Raw genomic sequence first — 13,251 nt, 5'->3', positions numbered from 1 at the left:
AAGTTGTTTCTAAACAATAATGAGGACAGATATAGGCCAATGCCAAATGGGCAGCACTCAGGGATGACACCACCAACAGTGCCTTCCTTGCTCGTTGTAAGGCCCAAGATGGTTGAGATGCTTTATAAAGAACTTGGGCCCAGAACCCTTTAGCTTACAGTACAGTATAGTTCTGCAACTAGCTGCTGTCTCTGGGCTGCCTTCAAGAGCTGCCCCACACAGAGCACATCACGGCGCTCCAGACAGGAGGTCACCAAAATGTGGACAACTGGGGCCAGGCTATCCTGGTCCACGAACAGCCATAGCTGGTGAACCAGCCTAAACTGGTCGTAAGCACACCCAACCACACAGAAGTCACTTGAGACTCCAGTAACTTTAGTAAGTAGAGCAGCATAAGCAGACAGTAGAGACTGTTATTTTCCAGCACCGCTAATAGCAAACCTCGAATTAGGAACACTAAAACTTGATAGCATGAGTAGCCAGCTGGCACTAGATTGAATTCAGTGGCCATTAAGCCCAGTACGAGTGGTTTGAGAAAGAACAGGGATTCAGCACATCTGGTATTTAGTAAGTCCTGGCAATTCCTCTGAGGCATCTTGTGCTGACTGATATACCAAAGCACTGAAACCAGATGTTTTGACACACTGTAGTCCTCCCTACAATCTAAGGCAGATACAGAAAGCCTCTCCAGAAGGCGGGTGAAGTCTTAAGATCCAAAAGCTTCCAAGGCAATGAACCTGAGTGACAGGGAAAGGTGACCCAGTATGAGGGGAACTGCAATCTCCTGAGGTAACAGGGCTTGCCAGCCAACATGACTTCCATCTTATCATGATGGGGTTGGGTTGGATTTCTCCTGTGCAGCTCACAATTGCAGTTCAGTTACTTGGTAACCACTGTCACTATAGGAACTTTGTCTGGAGAAGAGTCATCAGCAAATATTGATAGGGTGGATCCCTGCAGATACCATGCAAGAGGTCTGTGGAATCTCTTTGCTTCCAGCTTTAGAAACCAAAAGGAACACTCAGGTGCACAGCTGTGACCGGCTGTGTTCCATTAATACATTCAGTGAACAAATGTTGAAATTTTGCATGCAGTCTTAATGGCTATAAATTTTAAATGGTTAAATTGTAATATTTAATTGCTACTTTGCACTCTAGAACTCTGTAACTGCTGTCTTCCCTAAGCAGTACATTCTCAAAATATGTAAATAACACTTCCATATACAGGTAGTTGATTATTTTAATTTCCCCATATCTTTCCAATATTGACTTCATGAATGAGTTGCCTTTGGCATCCTGTCAGCTAAAGCTATAGGGATTGATAAATTCAGTTATTTTTGCTTTTCTTGAACTGTGCCAAAAAGAGAAATATTTTGCCCTCACAATGGAGAGATAATTTCTTTCCCTCATTCAAGCCTGCTGCGATTTAAGGGGAAAAACACACATCACTTATGACCTGCCTCTACTTTGAAATAGCATCCATTCCTGGCAAGTAATCCTTTGGTAGATTCTTGTGTTCCCTAAAACCATATTATTCTAACCCACTATTGATGGACTCCATCCATTATCACTTGGAAGTAGTGTTAATCCCTCAGTAATTAACACCTTCATTAAAGGAATTTGAGCTCAAAAGAAGTTTAAGGTGCATTATTGGCTTAGTTAAATTAAGCTTACTGGGAATAATTTCTACGTCATTTGAACTTTCAGCTCCTTTCAGTTGAGTATTCCTAGTTTGTACATTATTCTGGATTTATTTGAAAGTGGGTCTAGCTACACAGAACAAGTTCCATTAATTGTAAGCTTAGAATGCTTCCAATTACAGGAAGTATCTATGATTTAGGCTGCTTCCCAAGCTTATTAGAAGAGCAATGAGATGCAAGTCAGCAAGAATGCAAAAATAGAGACCAAACTTTATATTGGACAAAGGAAACAGAGTTGATCTTATCTTCTGTGCCTTTAAGCAAAGGATATAGCACAGTATCCGACAGCAAATTACTTCTTAAATTGAAAAACAAGCATATCAGTATAAGTATAAGATGGGCAAATAGTGGGGGGGGGGGGCATGAAGTTTAGAAGCCAAGGCAGAAACCCCCTCAGAGCAACCAGTAGCCAAAGCCATTAACCAATACATAGAACTGCAGAGTTGGAAGGGAGCCTGAGGATCATCTAGTTCAACCCCCTGAAATGCAGTTATATCCATATGGAGACTGAACTCGCAACCTTGGTGTTATCAGCACCATGCTCTAACCAACTGAGCTATCCACTGACTATCAGTACAAAGTCCACAGTATCTGGCAAGCATGTGAACACTTAAGCAGTGAGCTATTTAGCATGTTTCAGCATGTGTTAATATTTCTATTCAACATTAGAATTACACGACGGAATGAACCTACAAAAATGTACACTTGTTCATAACCTTTTGGCCCTCTGATAAACAGTTGGAACTGGATTTCACAAAGCCACTGTACCTTTTTCTCACATTAGCTACCCTGAAGAGGAGTGTACATCATGCTGAGTGAATGGATAACAGGTCTTAACCGCAGCTGTTTTGAACAGCTTCTAGAACCCAGTAGGATCAAGTGGATAATAATTGGTCCTTGATGCCAAATACCTGGCTACTTAAGGAAATCCTGCTGACTCTAGAAGGACAGCAGATGGGTAAGAACATAAGAACATAAGAAGAGATATCCTGAGCCTGCATAATCTGGTTTACCACAGTGGCCAAGCTCAAGAACACTGCATGAGGGCAATAGCTTTCTCCCGCTGTTGAGAGGCATTCTGCCTGTGATATTGGAGTTGTCGTGATGGCCATTTACTTCATTGATAGCCTTATCCTTCATTAACTAGTCTAAACCTCTTTTAAAGCGAACTAAGTTGGACCATTTGATGCCTTTGAATTATGGTGCTGGAGGAGACTCTTGAGAGTCCCATGGACTGCAAGAAGAGCAAACCTATCCATTCTTAAGGAAATCAGCCCTGAGTGCTCACTGGAAGGACAGATCGTGAAGCTGAGGCTCCAGTACTTTGGCCACCTCATGAGAAGAGAAGACTCCCTGGAAAAGACCCTGATGTTGGGAAAGATGGGGGGCACAAGGAGAAGGGGACAACAGAGGACGAGATGGTTGGATGGTGTTCTCGAAGCTACCAGCATGAGTTTGACCAAACTGCGGGAGGCAGTGGAAGACAGGGGTGCCCGGCGTGCTCTGGTCCATGGGGTCACGAAGAGTCAGACATGACTAAACGACTAAACAACAAAGTTGATCCATCCCCATCACATCTTGTGGGACAGCAAATTCCACAGTTTAACTATGTTAAGTAGCACTTCCCTTTTGTTTGTCCTCACTCTCTCATCTTTCAGCTTCAGTTGATGATGCCAATGGCTTCTAGTATTGTGAGGGAGGCAAACTTGTCCAGTTTTTACACACCACAGATAACTTCATAAACCTCTATCATGTCCCCTCACCTTTTACTCCCTTTTTTCTACGTTAAAAAGTCCTGACCATTGTAATCTCTGAAGAGTTGCCTCAGTCTCCTAACCATTTTGGTTGCCAGTAATTTCCTGCACCTCTTTTTTTAACATGTTGTTACCTTGGGCACTTCCCAGTCTTCAGGTAGGAAGGCCAATCTATGGGACAATATACACTTTTTTAAATGTTAGGTCAACTATTTTACATTTGAGTTGAGCAGGAGTTTGACAGTCACAGGTAGGTCCATTTGTGGCCTTCCAGCTCTGAACTTCTAGGCTTTAGTGTCTGTGTGGCACCAACAACAATTATACCAGCCTTCTCCTTCTAACACCTATTGGCATAATCACAGTTTCCAATCCTGGAAAGCAATTCCTGCAAATTTCAGTCTGTTAAAATCGAAGGCCTGCCTACCAAATCAATTGAATGTGCTATATAGCCTTTGGTCACTTTTGGATATTTAAGGAACCAGGCTTTGAAAAACAAAGAATTGTGCATCTCTGTACATCAAGTTATGAATCACAAGTCAGTCAGCACTGGGTTCAGTTGTGCAGCACTAGATCATTTTAGACCCTGGACCCTCCTCTGGCAATCTGCACAGAATGTTGCTTAATGGTTGCCATTAATTTGATTTTAATTAATTTTATAATGAATGTTTTTAGAATGTTGGATTATTTTGATTGTTGTTAGCCGCCCTGAGCCCAGCTTCGGCTGGGGAGGGCGGGATATAAATAATAAAAAATTATTATTATTATTATTATTATTATTATTATTATTATTATTAATGGTTTTATAGAGATTCCCCCTTTAGATAACCAGAATGTTACCAGTTGTGAAGCATACCATTTTCTTTCCCTCCCGCTGCACAACCAACATTTCATGCTTTCCAACTGCTTTGACATTCCTAATCTGTTACAGCAAAAAATAAAACACAAAAACCTGACAGCAGCACACTTTTTAAAAACAGAGTTGGCAAATTAATGACATTGAGTATGTGCAGTTTCACATTATAAAAATTCACTTAAAACTCTCTACCATAGCTACAGGAACAAAATGGTGTTTGCTTCTGCCTCCCTGATACTAAAATACATTTACTTAGGAATAAGGATCATTTGGTTGTAGAAAAGAATAATTGATTTTTCCATCATCCAATACCACCCATACAAACAACTCTGGGCAAAGTATTTATTTAGGATGCATATATATATATAAAAGTTTGCAATCAATAGCTCAAGAAGGCTTTATCTGTGGATTTCTGCAAGAATATGTCTTGAACTGGATCAATTTTGCTATAGTCATTCCATAAGGAATTACCAATTAATTTCTACTTCTCACTTTAGTTGTTCTAGATCAGCTATGGAGGAATATATAAGGAGCAACAGTTAAATTATTATTACAGCAGGTTGCTGAAAGCAGAGGAGCATGTTTCATGTGGTTCTTTAGAGGCAGCCATTTTCACTTTTGGGTGCTTGCCCCAGTTTTCAGTCACTATGAGGCCCATGTCCACTCTGACAAAATTTCTAAATGAAAATAGCATGCAAAATGGCATGCAAAACAACAGTGTCAGTCAGCTGTGCTAGCTGGTGCTGATAGGAGTTGTAGTCTAAAACACTTGGAGGGCACCCAGTTAGCAAAAGCTGATATAGGTAGTCATGTATGCTGTTTCATGCTATTTCCTACGCAGAAGTGCCATCTACATCAAGCCTGAAACAGCCCTGAACATGTCTTCAAAGCACCGAAACTTTACAGTTAACTGCAGTGCGTGCTACGTTTATTAATTTGTCTCAGAAATAACCAGCGAAGGCTACCCCACGCTCCTACTAATCTTGTCCGTTGCCATGAAATCACACAGAAAAGAGTAAGCTGTTGTTGAGATAACTGGCTTCCATTAGTAAGCATGTGATTGGCAGGACGATAAAGTCTTTTCCCTCACAGGTCAGCTACTTTTTAAAAAGAGGGCAACCCTGCTGATCCATCTTTTAGCTACAGTCTCTCACTGAGTCCCAATTCTCTTGCCTTTTAGCTTTGATATAGTTCAAGCTTTCCCCCTTGTATCAGCCCCTACCTGTCATCAGCTCCTCTGTACCAAACAGCAAATATCAGGAGTTTGACCTCAGGGCACAGTCCGGGTGGGCAGGTAAAACCTGACCACTGGACCCACTTCCTTATCTTTCATATCCTGCAATTCATGAAACAGTATCGAATTCAAACTAAAAAACAGAAGCATGACCTCTTTCTGAAAAAGGCTCTGTTGCCTTTCTAAGTATGCTTGAAAAGAACTGTCATTTGGCCTATTAAGAAAGAAATGGTTCATAAATAGAAGGGAGAGGAAGAGTGTTAAATCCTTACTAAAAGCTAAATGTTGCTCTTTGTAAGGATTGACATCACTGCAATGAGCCGCTAGTAGATGAGGAAGAAAACAAAAAGGGACTGGTCTTCATTTACGTTCTGTATTCAGAAGCAAAGCAAAAATGATTGCAACAAATTGTATTAAAATAGTTGTTGCTTAAATACCTGGAAGGCATTCCACTTTTAATACATAATGGTGCACCTGGAACTCTGAATGGCAGATATAGGGAACCTAATGAAAATATTATGTCATACTTAGGAGAGACACAACTCAGTTCAGCTTTTTCTTACGTAAACGAGGATTTATCATAATGGTCTACCTTCACTGGGTAGTTGTGAAAATGAATTGGGTAATGATTTTAAAGCAAAATATAGACTAGTTATGTAAAAGAGATTACTAATAACAATAAAAATTATAAATCCTATGATGTGAGGAAATGCAAAAGGTGCACCCTACATAAGGTATTTTTGCATTTTCATTTCCGCCTCTCCTCATAAGGCCCTACTAGAATCAAGCAGTCTCAAATATGATTTCAGCCTAAAGTAAAAGATTGACAAGAGATTATATTCTACAGAATAAAATGTTACTTTTAATGATGATGCATGATAACTCCAGCCTTAAACATGTTTAAAAAACAAACAAACCCACACGAAAGCCATCATTTGAACTTACTTACCACTTAACTATTTCACATAGCACCACACAGAAATATGGGTCAAGGTTGTACTCATTATGAGATCAGCATATATTAAAACAGCCTTTTCATTCAAATTTACAACTCTGCAAATACATTAGAATTCAACCTCACATCCTGACAACTGAATAGCTATACCCTTTTGCTTGCTACACGTGAAGTAGTGGGGTAGTCATTTCCCCAATTTCCCCAAAATGTCAGAGGGGTAGTCGTGTTATGTCTGTTGCAACAAAATCAAGAGTCATGAGGGGCCAACAAACACATTTATGGCATAAGCATCTGATGATGTGGCTCAGAAGCACCAGGGTTTCCCCAGCCCGGCTTGCTGCAGTGGCCTCTTGCTTCTCCCAAGCCACCCTCTAGCGAACCTACAGAGCAGCATGCAATGCAGCCAGGGATGGAAGGTCAACAAGTCATTGTGTGAGTGGACTTCATGCCATCTGCTAACACATAGGGTTGCTTGGACTATGAATCAAAGGCTTGGTGTTCAGTAAAATGTGACCATTAACAGCCATACAAATAATGTCTTACTTGTCTGAGGTCGATGAACGCTAACTGTAAGGTTTCTCCATGGAACCCAGGTACAGGCTCGGAGCTGGCGAACACTGTAATAACAATAACAATAAATCCTTTCAATCAAGAATCCAGAATTTCTTTTCACTATAACATGGATCACCAAGCACTGGGATATTGACATTTTTAAGATCAATGATCTGGAAACACACCTTCATTGGCATATCCTCCCAACATTTCACCTCTGTCCTACAGTGCAGAGTTCCTGTGTCCCAAATAGCATGAAAAGGAGGCAGCTTTACTTTGTTTTGCATGGTGAATTTATCAGAAAAGCTTTTCAAAATTATTAGCAGTTTCAAAGCTGTCAGCATCTAATTTTGCCATTATAGCATTTGCTCTATAAAATCTTCTTAGCCTAACCAGAGGCAGCACCCTGCCTGCCTGATCGCTTCCACCACTAGCAGAATATCCCCTTCTTGCCAAATTTTGGAGGGAGGAGAGGCATTCTGGTGTGCCACACTGCCGCTCATTTTCTCGCACCTGGGGCAGAGAAGATGAGCAGGAACACATTGCAGAATGCCCCTTCACTCAGCAGCTGTGGCAAGGGGAGAGGCATTGTGGCAGCAGTGGAAGAGGGGGGTGGCATGGCCGAAGGAAGGCAGTGGCACATTCCCATTTCACTTCCGGTGGCAAAATGGGATGGTTAGTCCCTAAGCCTAACCATGGTAAGAAGACTGACAGTAAGCAGGAGGGAGCATAAAGATCCAAACAGGCAGAATAATCTAAGCAGAGTTACAGAAAAGATAGAATGTTGTGTTTATGCCTTTAACAAGTTGTTTGTAATGGAATTCTACTCTTAAAATTCAAAAGAGTATAAAAGCTATGTAAGAAGATCATACATTAAAATGTAAACCATACAGAAGCTGAGCAACTAGTATGCAGGTTATGTTATAGACCAGATAAAGGGAGTAAGCAGGCAAGCTGCAATATGACCATTTTTACATCACAGTCCTAACTATGCCACTTGAAAATCAGTCCCATCGATTTCCAATGGATCTTACTTTCAAGGAACATGGTGTAGGCTCAGGTATTTGAACTTAAATGCACTTCATCCAAATGTAATAAAATTTTATTATCTGAGGCTTCGCAGTAAGCATTGCTTTTATGTCATAGTTACAAACAGATCTCCCTGTTTTGATCCATATTTGGAGTTGATCCAGTTCAATCTGAGACAGAGTCCCCAAAATCAGAGGTATCTCCATAAGACAAGTTTCTCTCTCTCTCTCTCTCTCTCTCTCTCTCTCTCTCTCTCTGTGTGTGTGTGTGTGTGTGTGTGTGTGTGAGAGAGAGAGAGAGAGAGAGAGAGAGAGAGAGAGAGAGAGAGAGAGAACAAGTGCATTTGTCCATAGCATCCCAAGCAATTTCTAATGGTTAATCATACCCTGACCAAGTATTGATAGATGTTCTTCATGGTCTAAAGTAAGCCCTTGGTGCATGTGTACAATGGAGACACTGTCTAAATACATTGGGCACCTGCTTTAGCCAAGATCTAGACAAGGGCAGCAATATCAAAGGGGGGCTACTTTAGGTGAGTCTATGGAGTACGGGATTGATTTTTCCTCACAGACCACTGCTGAGTTTCAAATATAGTCTGCCACATGGAATAAGGTGTTGGGATTCAAGAAAATCAATTCTACCCCCTTATGGTTCATGGTTTGGTTCCAAGGAAAAAATATCACATCAAGGATTCTCTAATTATTCCAATGGGTTTTCACATACACATAGATGTCACTTCTATTATGCTACCAGAACTTACCTCTTTAGCAAAGAGCTCAACCTTTGAGGAATTGTCCACTACACTGTGGTTTGTTCAGCACCAGGTTAAAAAGCTGGCTTTTTCAGTAAGCTGTTGGTCAGTGTTTTGTTTTGTTTTGTTTTGTTTTTTTACTTGTCTGGCTTCTGACTGCAACCTGAATATTGTAAACTATTTGGAATTTTATTCTGCTGCTATGTTTTCTGATATATCACTTGGTCGAAAAGTAATGATCAGCTGTCATATTTATGATACAGTTGCATGGTCCACTTCAGCTTGTGAGACAAAAGGAAAAACTGAATTCGCTGTAGCAAGCTGCAGTATCACATCTAGGGTATTACCTCCTTGCAAAGCTTCCATTCAGCAGTTCAGAATGACAAAATGAGTATTAGCCTAAAATATGAACATCTGCTGCTAAAGTGAGCACATAATCTATGAATGACTTTGAATGGTTTTAAAGGCAGAAAGCAGTTTACACATTTCTTAAAGAAAACAGCCACCACATTGCATGTGTGGATTTGTTAAGTTATAATGCTATACCTTAAACCAACAGAAAGCCTTTCCCATATTGTTTTGTCTGCTAAGACATCCCTATGATACGAAAACCAGGAATGTTGCAGAGGACACTAGGTGATGCTTCACATTCAGTTCACATGACATTCTGGTAACTGGCCAGGTCTATCATCCTGTGTAAACTAAGACTGCATTGTGTAATACTTCCAAAACTCTCCTGCGGTTGCACCTTGTAGGGAAAGGTTTGGGAACAGTGCATAAGCTGCCTTTCAGGCAACTTCTACCAGTTGTCTCGCTGGACATTTCACTGATGCATAATGGTGAAATCGGGTAGCAGCTAGAAAGTCAATTAACAATTCCAAAAGGTTTCTCTATCAGATGAGAGAGTGCTCATGGAATCACATCTTGGTATATTGGCGACTTCCTTTTTCCACATCACCTAATTGCATACAGTAGCAAGACACTTCCTAGTGTAAATGGCACTGTCACCAAGTACCAAGCTCAAAATGTTGACCCAGGAGGGGCGAAGCTGAAGGGAGTGGGTGGTAAGATCATAAATCACAGCTGGCACAGTGATTCGTGGAATGTGCCTATGGCACAGCTTGTGAAAGAAATGTCAGAAAGAAAGCAGATTCAGCACATTCTAGTGTGTGTGTGTGTGTGTGTGTGTGTGTGTGTGTGTAGCACACCCGTTAAGCAAGACTGCCTGTGTTTTAGTTGAATTTTTCAGGGAACAGCTCAAGTTTACAAATGTTGAATCACCTATATTGAACTTCTTGAAGTGAACTTAGACCTTCTTTTTAATACCTTAAGTAATGAGTCAGTAACACTTGTATGAGTGACCTGAAACAATGACATTTCCTACCAAGCAAAGATTACGGCTAAATTTGAAGCAAGAGCATATTTTACTTGTGGAGTGAGGTCCTACCATCCTCACTCCTCATTACTATTTTTTTCCTTTAAAATAGTATCAAAGCATTTGCAACAGCTGACTGACTTAACTTACTAAACATGTTCCAGTATTAAAGTCATGGTTTTACTTTCTCCTTCCAGTACAGTATAATCTGTAGACCCAAGGTTACATTTTTCTACAATAATATAAATATTATAAGGTTGGAAGGAACTCAAAGCCATTATGTAATGGTTCCTACCACACAAGATATTCTGTAACAGAAGCATTGCAACAGATGCCAAACCACTATGTTATGAAAAACAAAAAACCCACAATGATCTCTTAGTTGTTTAAAATGTCAAACAGGAAATGTGTGTTGGGGGGGGGGGGTTTACAAACTGAGCAAATTTAATATAGCTTTATAAAATAGATTAAGGACATTTTAGTATATGAGAAGCAAAGAGTTGGTTTTACTGCAACTCATGGCAGCCAAAAATGGAAATGTCCAGTTGTTTGCTTAAAATCTTTTTTTTTAATTAGTTTTTATTGCAGATTTTATTTTGTGTTATAAAACAAACAAATAACAAGAGAAAAATACAATGGAGGGTGAGAGAGATGGGGGCAGGGCATTGTGTGCTTACAATTTTGAAGAACTGAAATTCCCTATTCCATTTGTTCCACTGCCGAGTTAGTATAATATATTTATAAACTTTTTAAATGTTAAGACCTCTCAATTTGTTCTTTTAGAGTTCTGTTGAAAAGAAACTCACCAGAACAGTTTCTGAAAGACAAATACTAACAAATTTAAAATGAATGGCAAATAAAACTCTCTTTTTTCAGTTGCTTAAGTTTCAAGTGATTTACAGATTGATCCTAATACTTTCTCTTTTAGGAATTAAATACTATCAGAAGACACTGCCTACAACTGCAAATGTTAGAACCTATAATGTTTTGACTGCAGTTCAGAGGAAAAAGGAACACATATTATAGTGTAAATGTTGATAAGGATTTTAAATGGTTACAAATCTATTAAGTTACTCTCTCTTATTCCAATGAATTAAACTACTAGGCTTCTAGAAGGTATCCAACCAATGTTGTGAACTTCAGATGAAGGGTGGCATACAAATTTAATAAACAAACAAACAAACAAACAAACAAACAAACAACCATTGCTTGAATAAACAGAAAGATCTCATTGATCCCCAGTTTCCACATTTATTTATTTATTACAGTAATGCACATATAATGGATATTTACATCCTCCCGCTAAACAAGAATGACTGTCTCATAACTTATAGCTCAGAAGCTCATACTTACATTCACACTGTATGACATCTAAATTAAACTGCTGAATGGCTCCCATGCTAATTTGTTTTAAATCATTATCCAACAGCATCTGCATCAGGGAAGTTGACAGATGCTGGCAAGCTGACATACAAGCAGTCTGCGCCACTTTTCCCTATTAAAAAAAAAAGGCAAGAAGTTGTAAGAATAGGTAAGTATGTTTTGTCAGAATGGTCATTTTCTCCCACAATTAACAAAGCCCAAGAACAAACAGACAGTAAATGCTACATCTTCCTGTTGTACAGTAATTTTTTAAAATTCTGTTTACGAACAGTAGCTTTATTTAGAATAGTATTTTCAAATGACAATGTTAATATGTAAACACACAACTGAAACCAACATGTTATATACATTCAGCAACACACATCATAAAACAGGTTTACAGAAAACACTTGCCTTAACACTATTAAAATGGAGTTCCTGGAATGCTATACATTTCAAGCTTGACAATTCAAATATTCCCCTCTCTATCTATGCACCTATACATCTGGGAGAACGAGAATTCTAAAAATAATTAATCTATGAAGTCATATGCAGCCCTCTGCTGTTCAAGTATACATACATGTTTCATGGTAAACATTTCTGCTCCAGTAATTATAGCATAAATGTCAGTGCCAGTGATGGAAAAGGCAGGTTAAACACGCCAACACAACAGCTTATACACATTTCCAGAGAAGCAAGTCTCATTGATTTTAATGGAAATTATTTCTAAATAAGTGGCTGGATCAAAGCACAGGTATGAATTCTAATCTAATCAGAAGGAATAGTTAAAGAATGTTAACAAAAGTTACTACTAACATTTTAGGGCTCCTCCTCATTTCTAAATTAAATACGTTGGAAAATATAAGAATTTGCTTTAATACTTTGGTAATCTGTGAGTTTAAACACTAGTATGCTCGACAGTGTAATCCCGTGCATGTTTACTCAGAAGTAACTCCCCTGGGTTCAATCAAGTTTACTCTTAGGTAAGAATCACTGGGTTTCATTTTAAGACTGCAATCCTACACATCTGGAAGTACTCCTTATTGAATACAATAGGATTTACTTCTCTGGAAACATGCATAGAATTGTGCTGTATAATAAGAATGATGCCATTCCTAAATAAAGCATTAAATTGCATTATATGTCCAGGTTCATGTGTAACGCTAGGCCATACTGAAGGTAACTTCAGTAAGCCAAGAACAAACCATTGCATTTTTTTCACTAACAAACCACAGTAATAGGAGCATAGTTCACATGTAATGCTAATCATGGTTTATTAACAAAGGCTTACTTAAACCATGGTTTGATGTTACATGCAAACCAGGCCTATATCTTGTTGCATATCTGATTCAAAAGGAGAGAAATGACAACCCCTCGCAGAAGATAAAGTAAGTTTCTTTGGTTTCTATGGACAGGTTAAGCTGTTCATTATAGATTAGAACTATGACTTTGGGTTATTTGGGGCAGATAACCTACTTAGCATCTGTATGTGTTCAGCTACCTTTAGAACCAAACAGACAGAAAAAGACTCAATTTTGAAAATTCTCCTATTTTTGGTTTGTATTTATTGTATTTACTGGATACTAAAGTATATGTTCTGCTCATGGTCCATGACACATCCTCTTTGGTGGACATTTATAAACTGAAAGCTTTTATGAAACTAACATTTGGCAGGTACTAACCAAGT

General features: G+C 39.1%; 1 protein-coding gene across 7 annotated transcripts in view; it reads right to left on the bottom strand.

Moving 5' to 3' along the window:
• Window positions 1-13,251, bottom strand: part of EXOC6 (exocyst complex component 6) — a 93,096-nt gene that overhangs the window by 23,840 nt on the left and 56,005 nt on the right. For 6 of the 7 annotated variants that reach the window (XM_028729781.2, XM_028729782.2, XM_028729783.2 and 3 more), the window contains 2 exons: window positions 11,556-11,697; window positions 7,039-7,112 (listed from right to left, as the gene is read on the bottom strand). In XM_028729781.2, coding sequence (XP_028585614.1) covers window positions 7,039-7,112; window positions 11,556-11,697 — 216 coding nt within the window. The remainder of the gene's footprint in view (window positions 1-7,038; window positions 7,113-11,555; window positions 11,698-13,251) is intronic. The other variant, XM_077930432.1, reaches the window with a different exon arrangement.

Source organism: Podarcis muralis, chromosome 6 (assembly GCF_964188315.1).
Source record: "Podarcis muralis chromosome 6, rPodMur119.hap1.1, whole genome shotgun sequence".
In the NCBI taxonomy this organism is placed as follows: Eukaryota; Metazoa; Chordata; class Lepidosauria; order Squamata; family Lacertidae; genus Podarcis; species Podarcis muralis.
The sequence above is the reverse complement of the archived record's forward strand: the minus strand, read 5'-3'. Positions and strand labels throughout refer to the sequence as shown.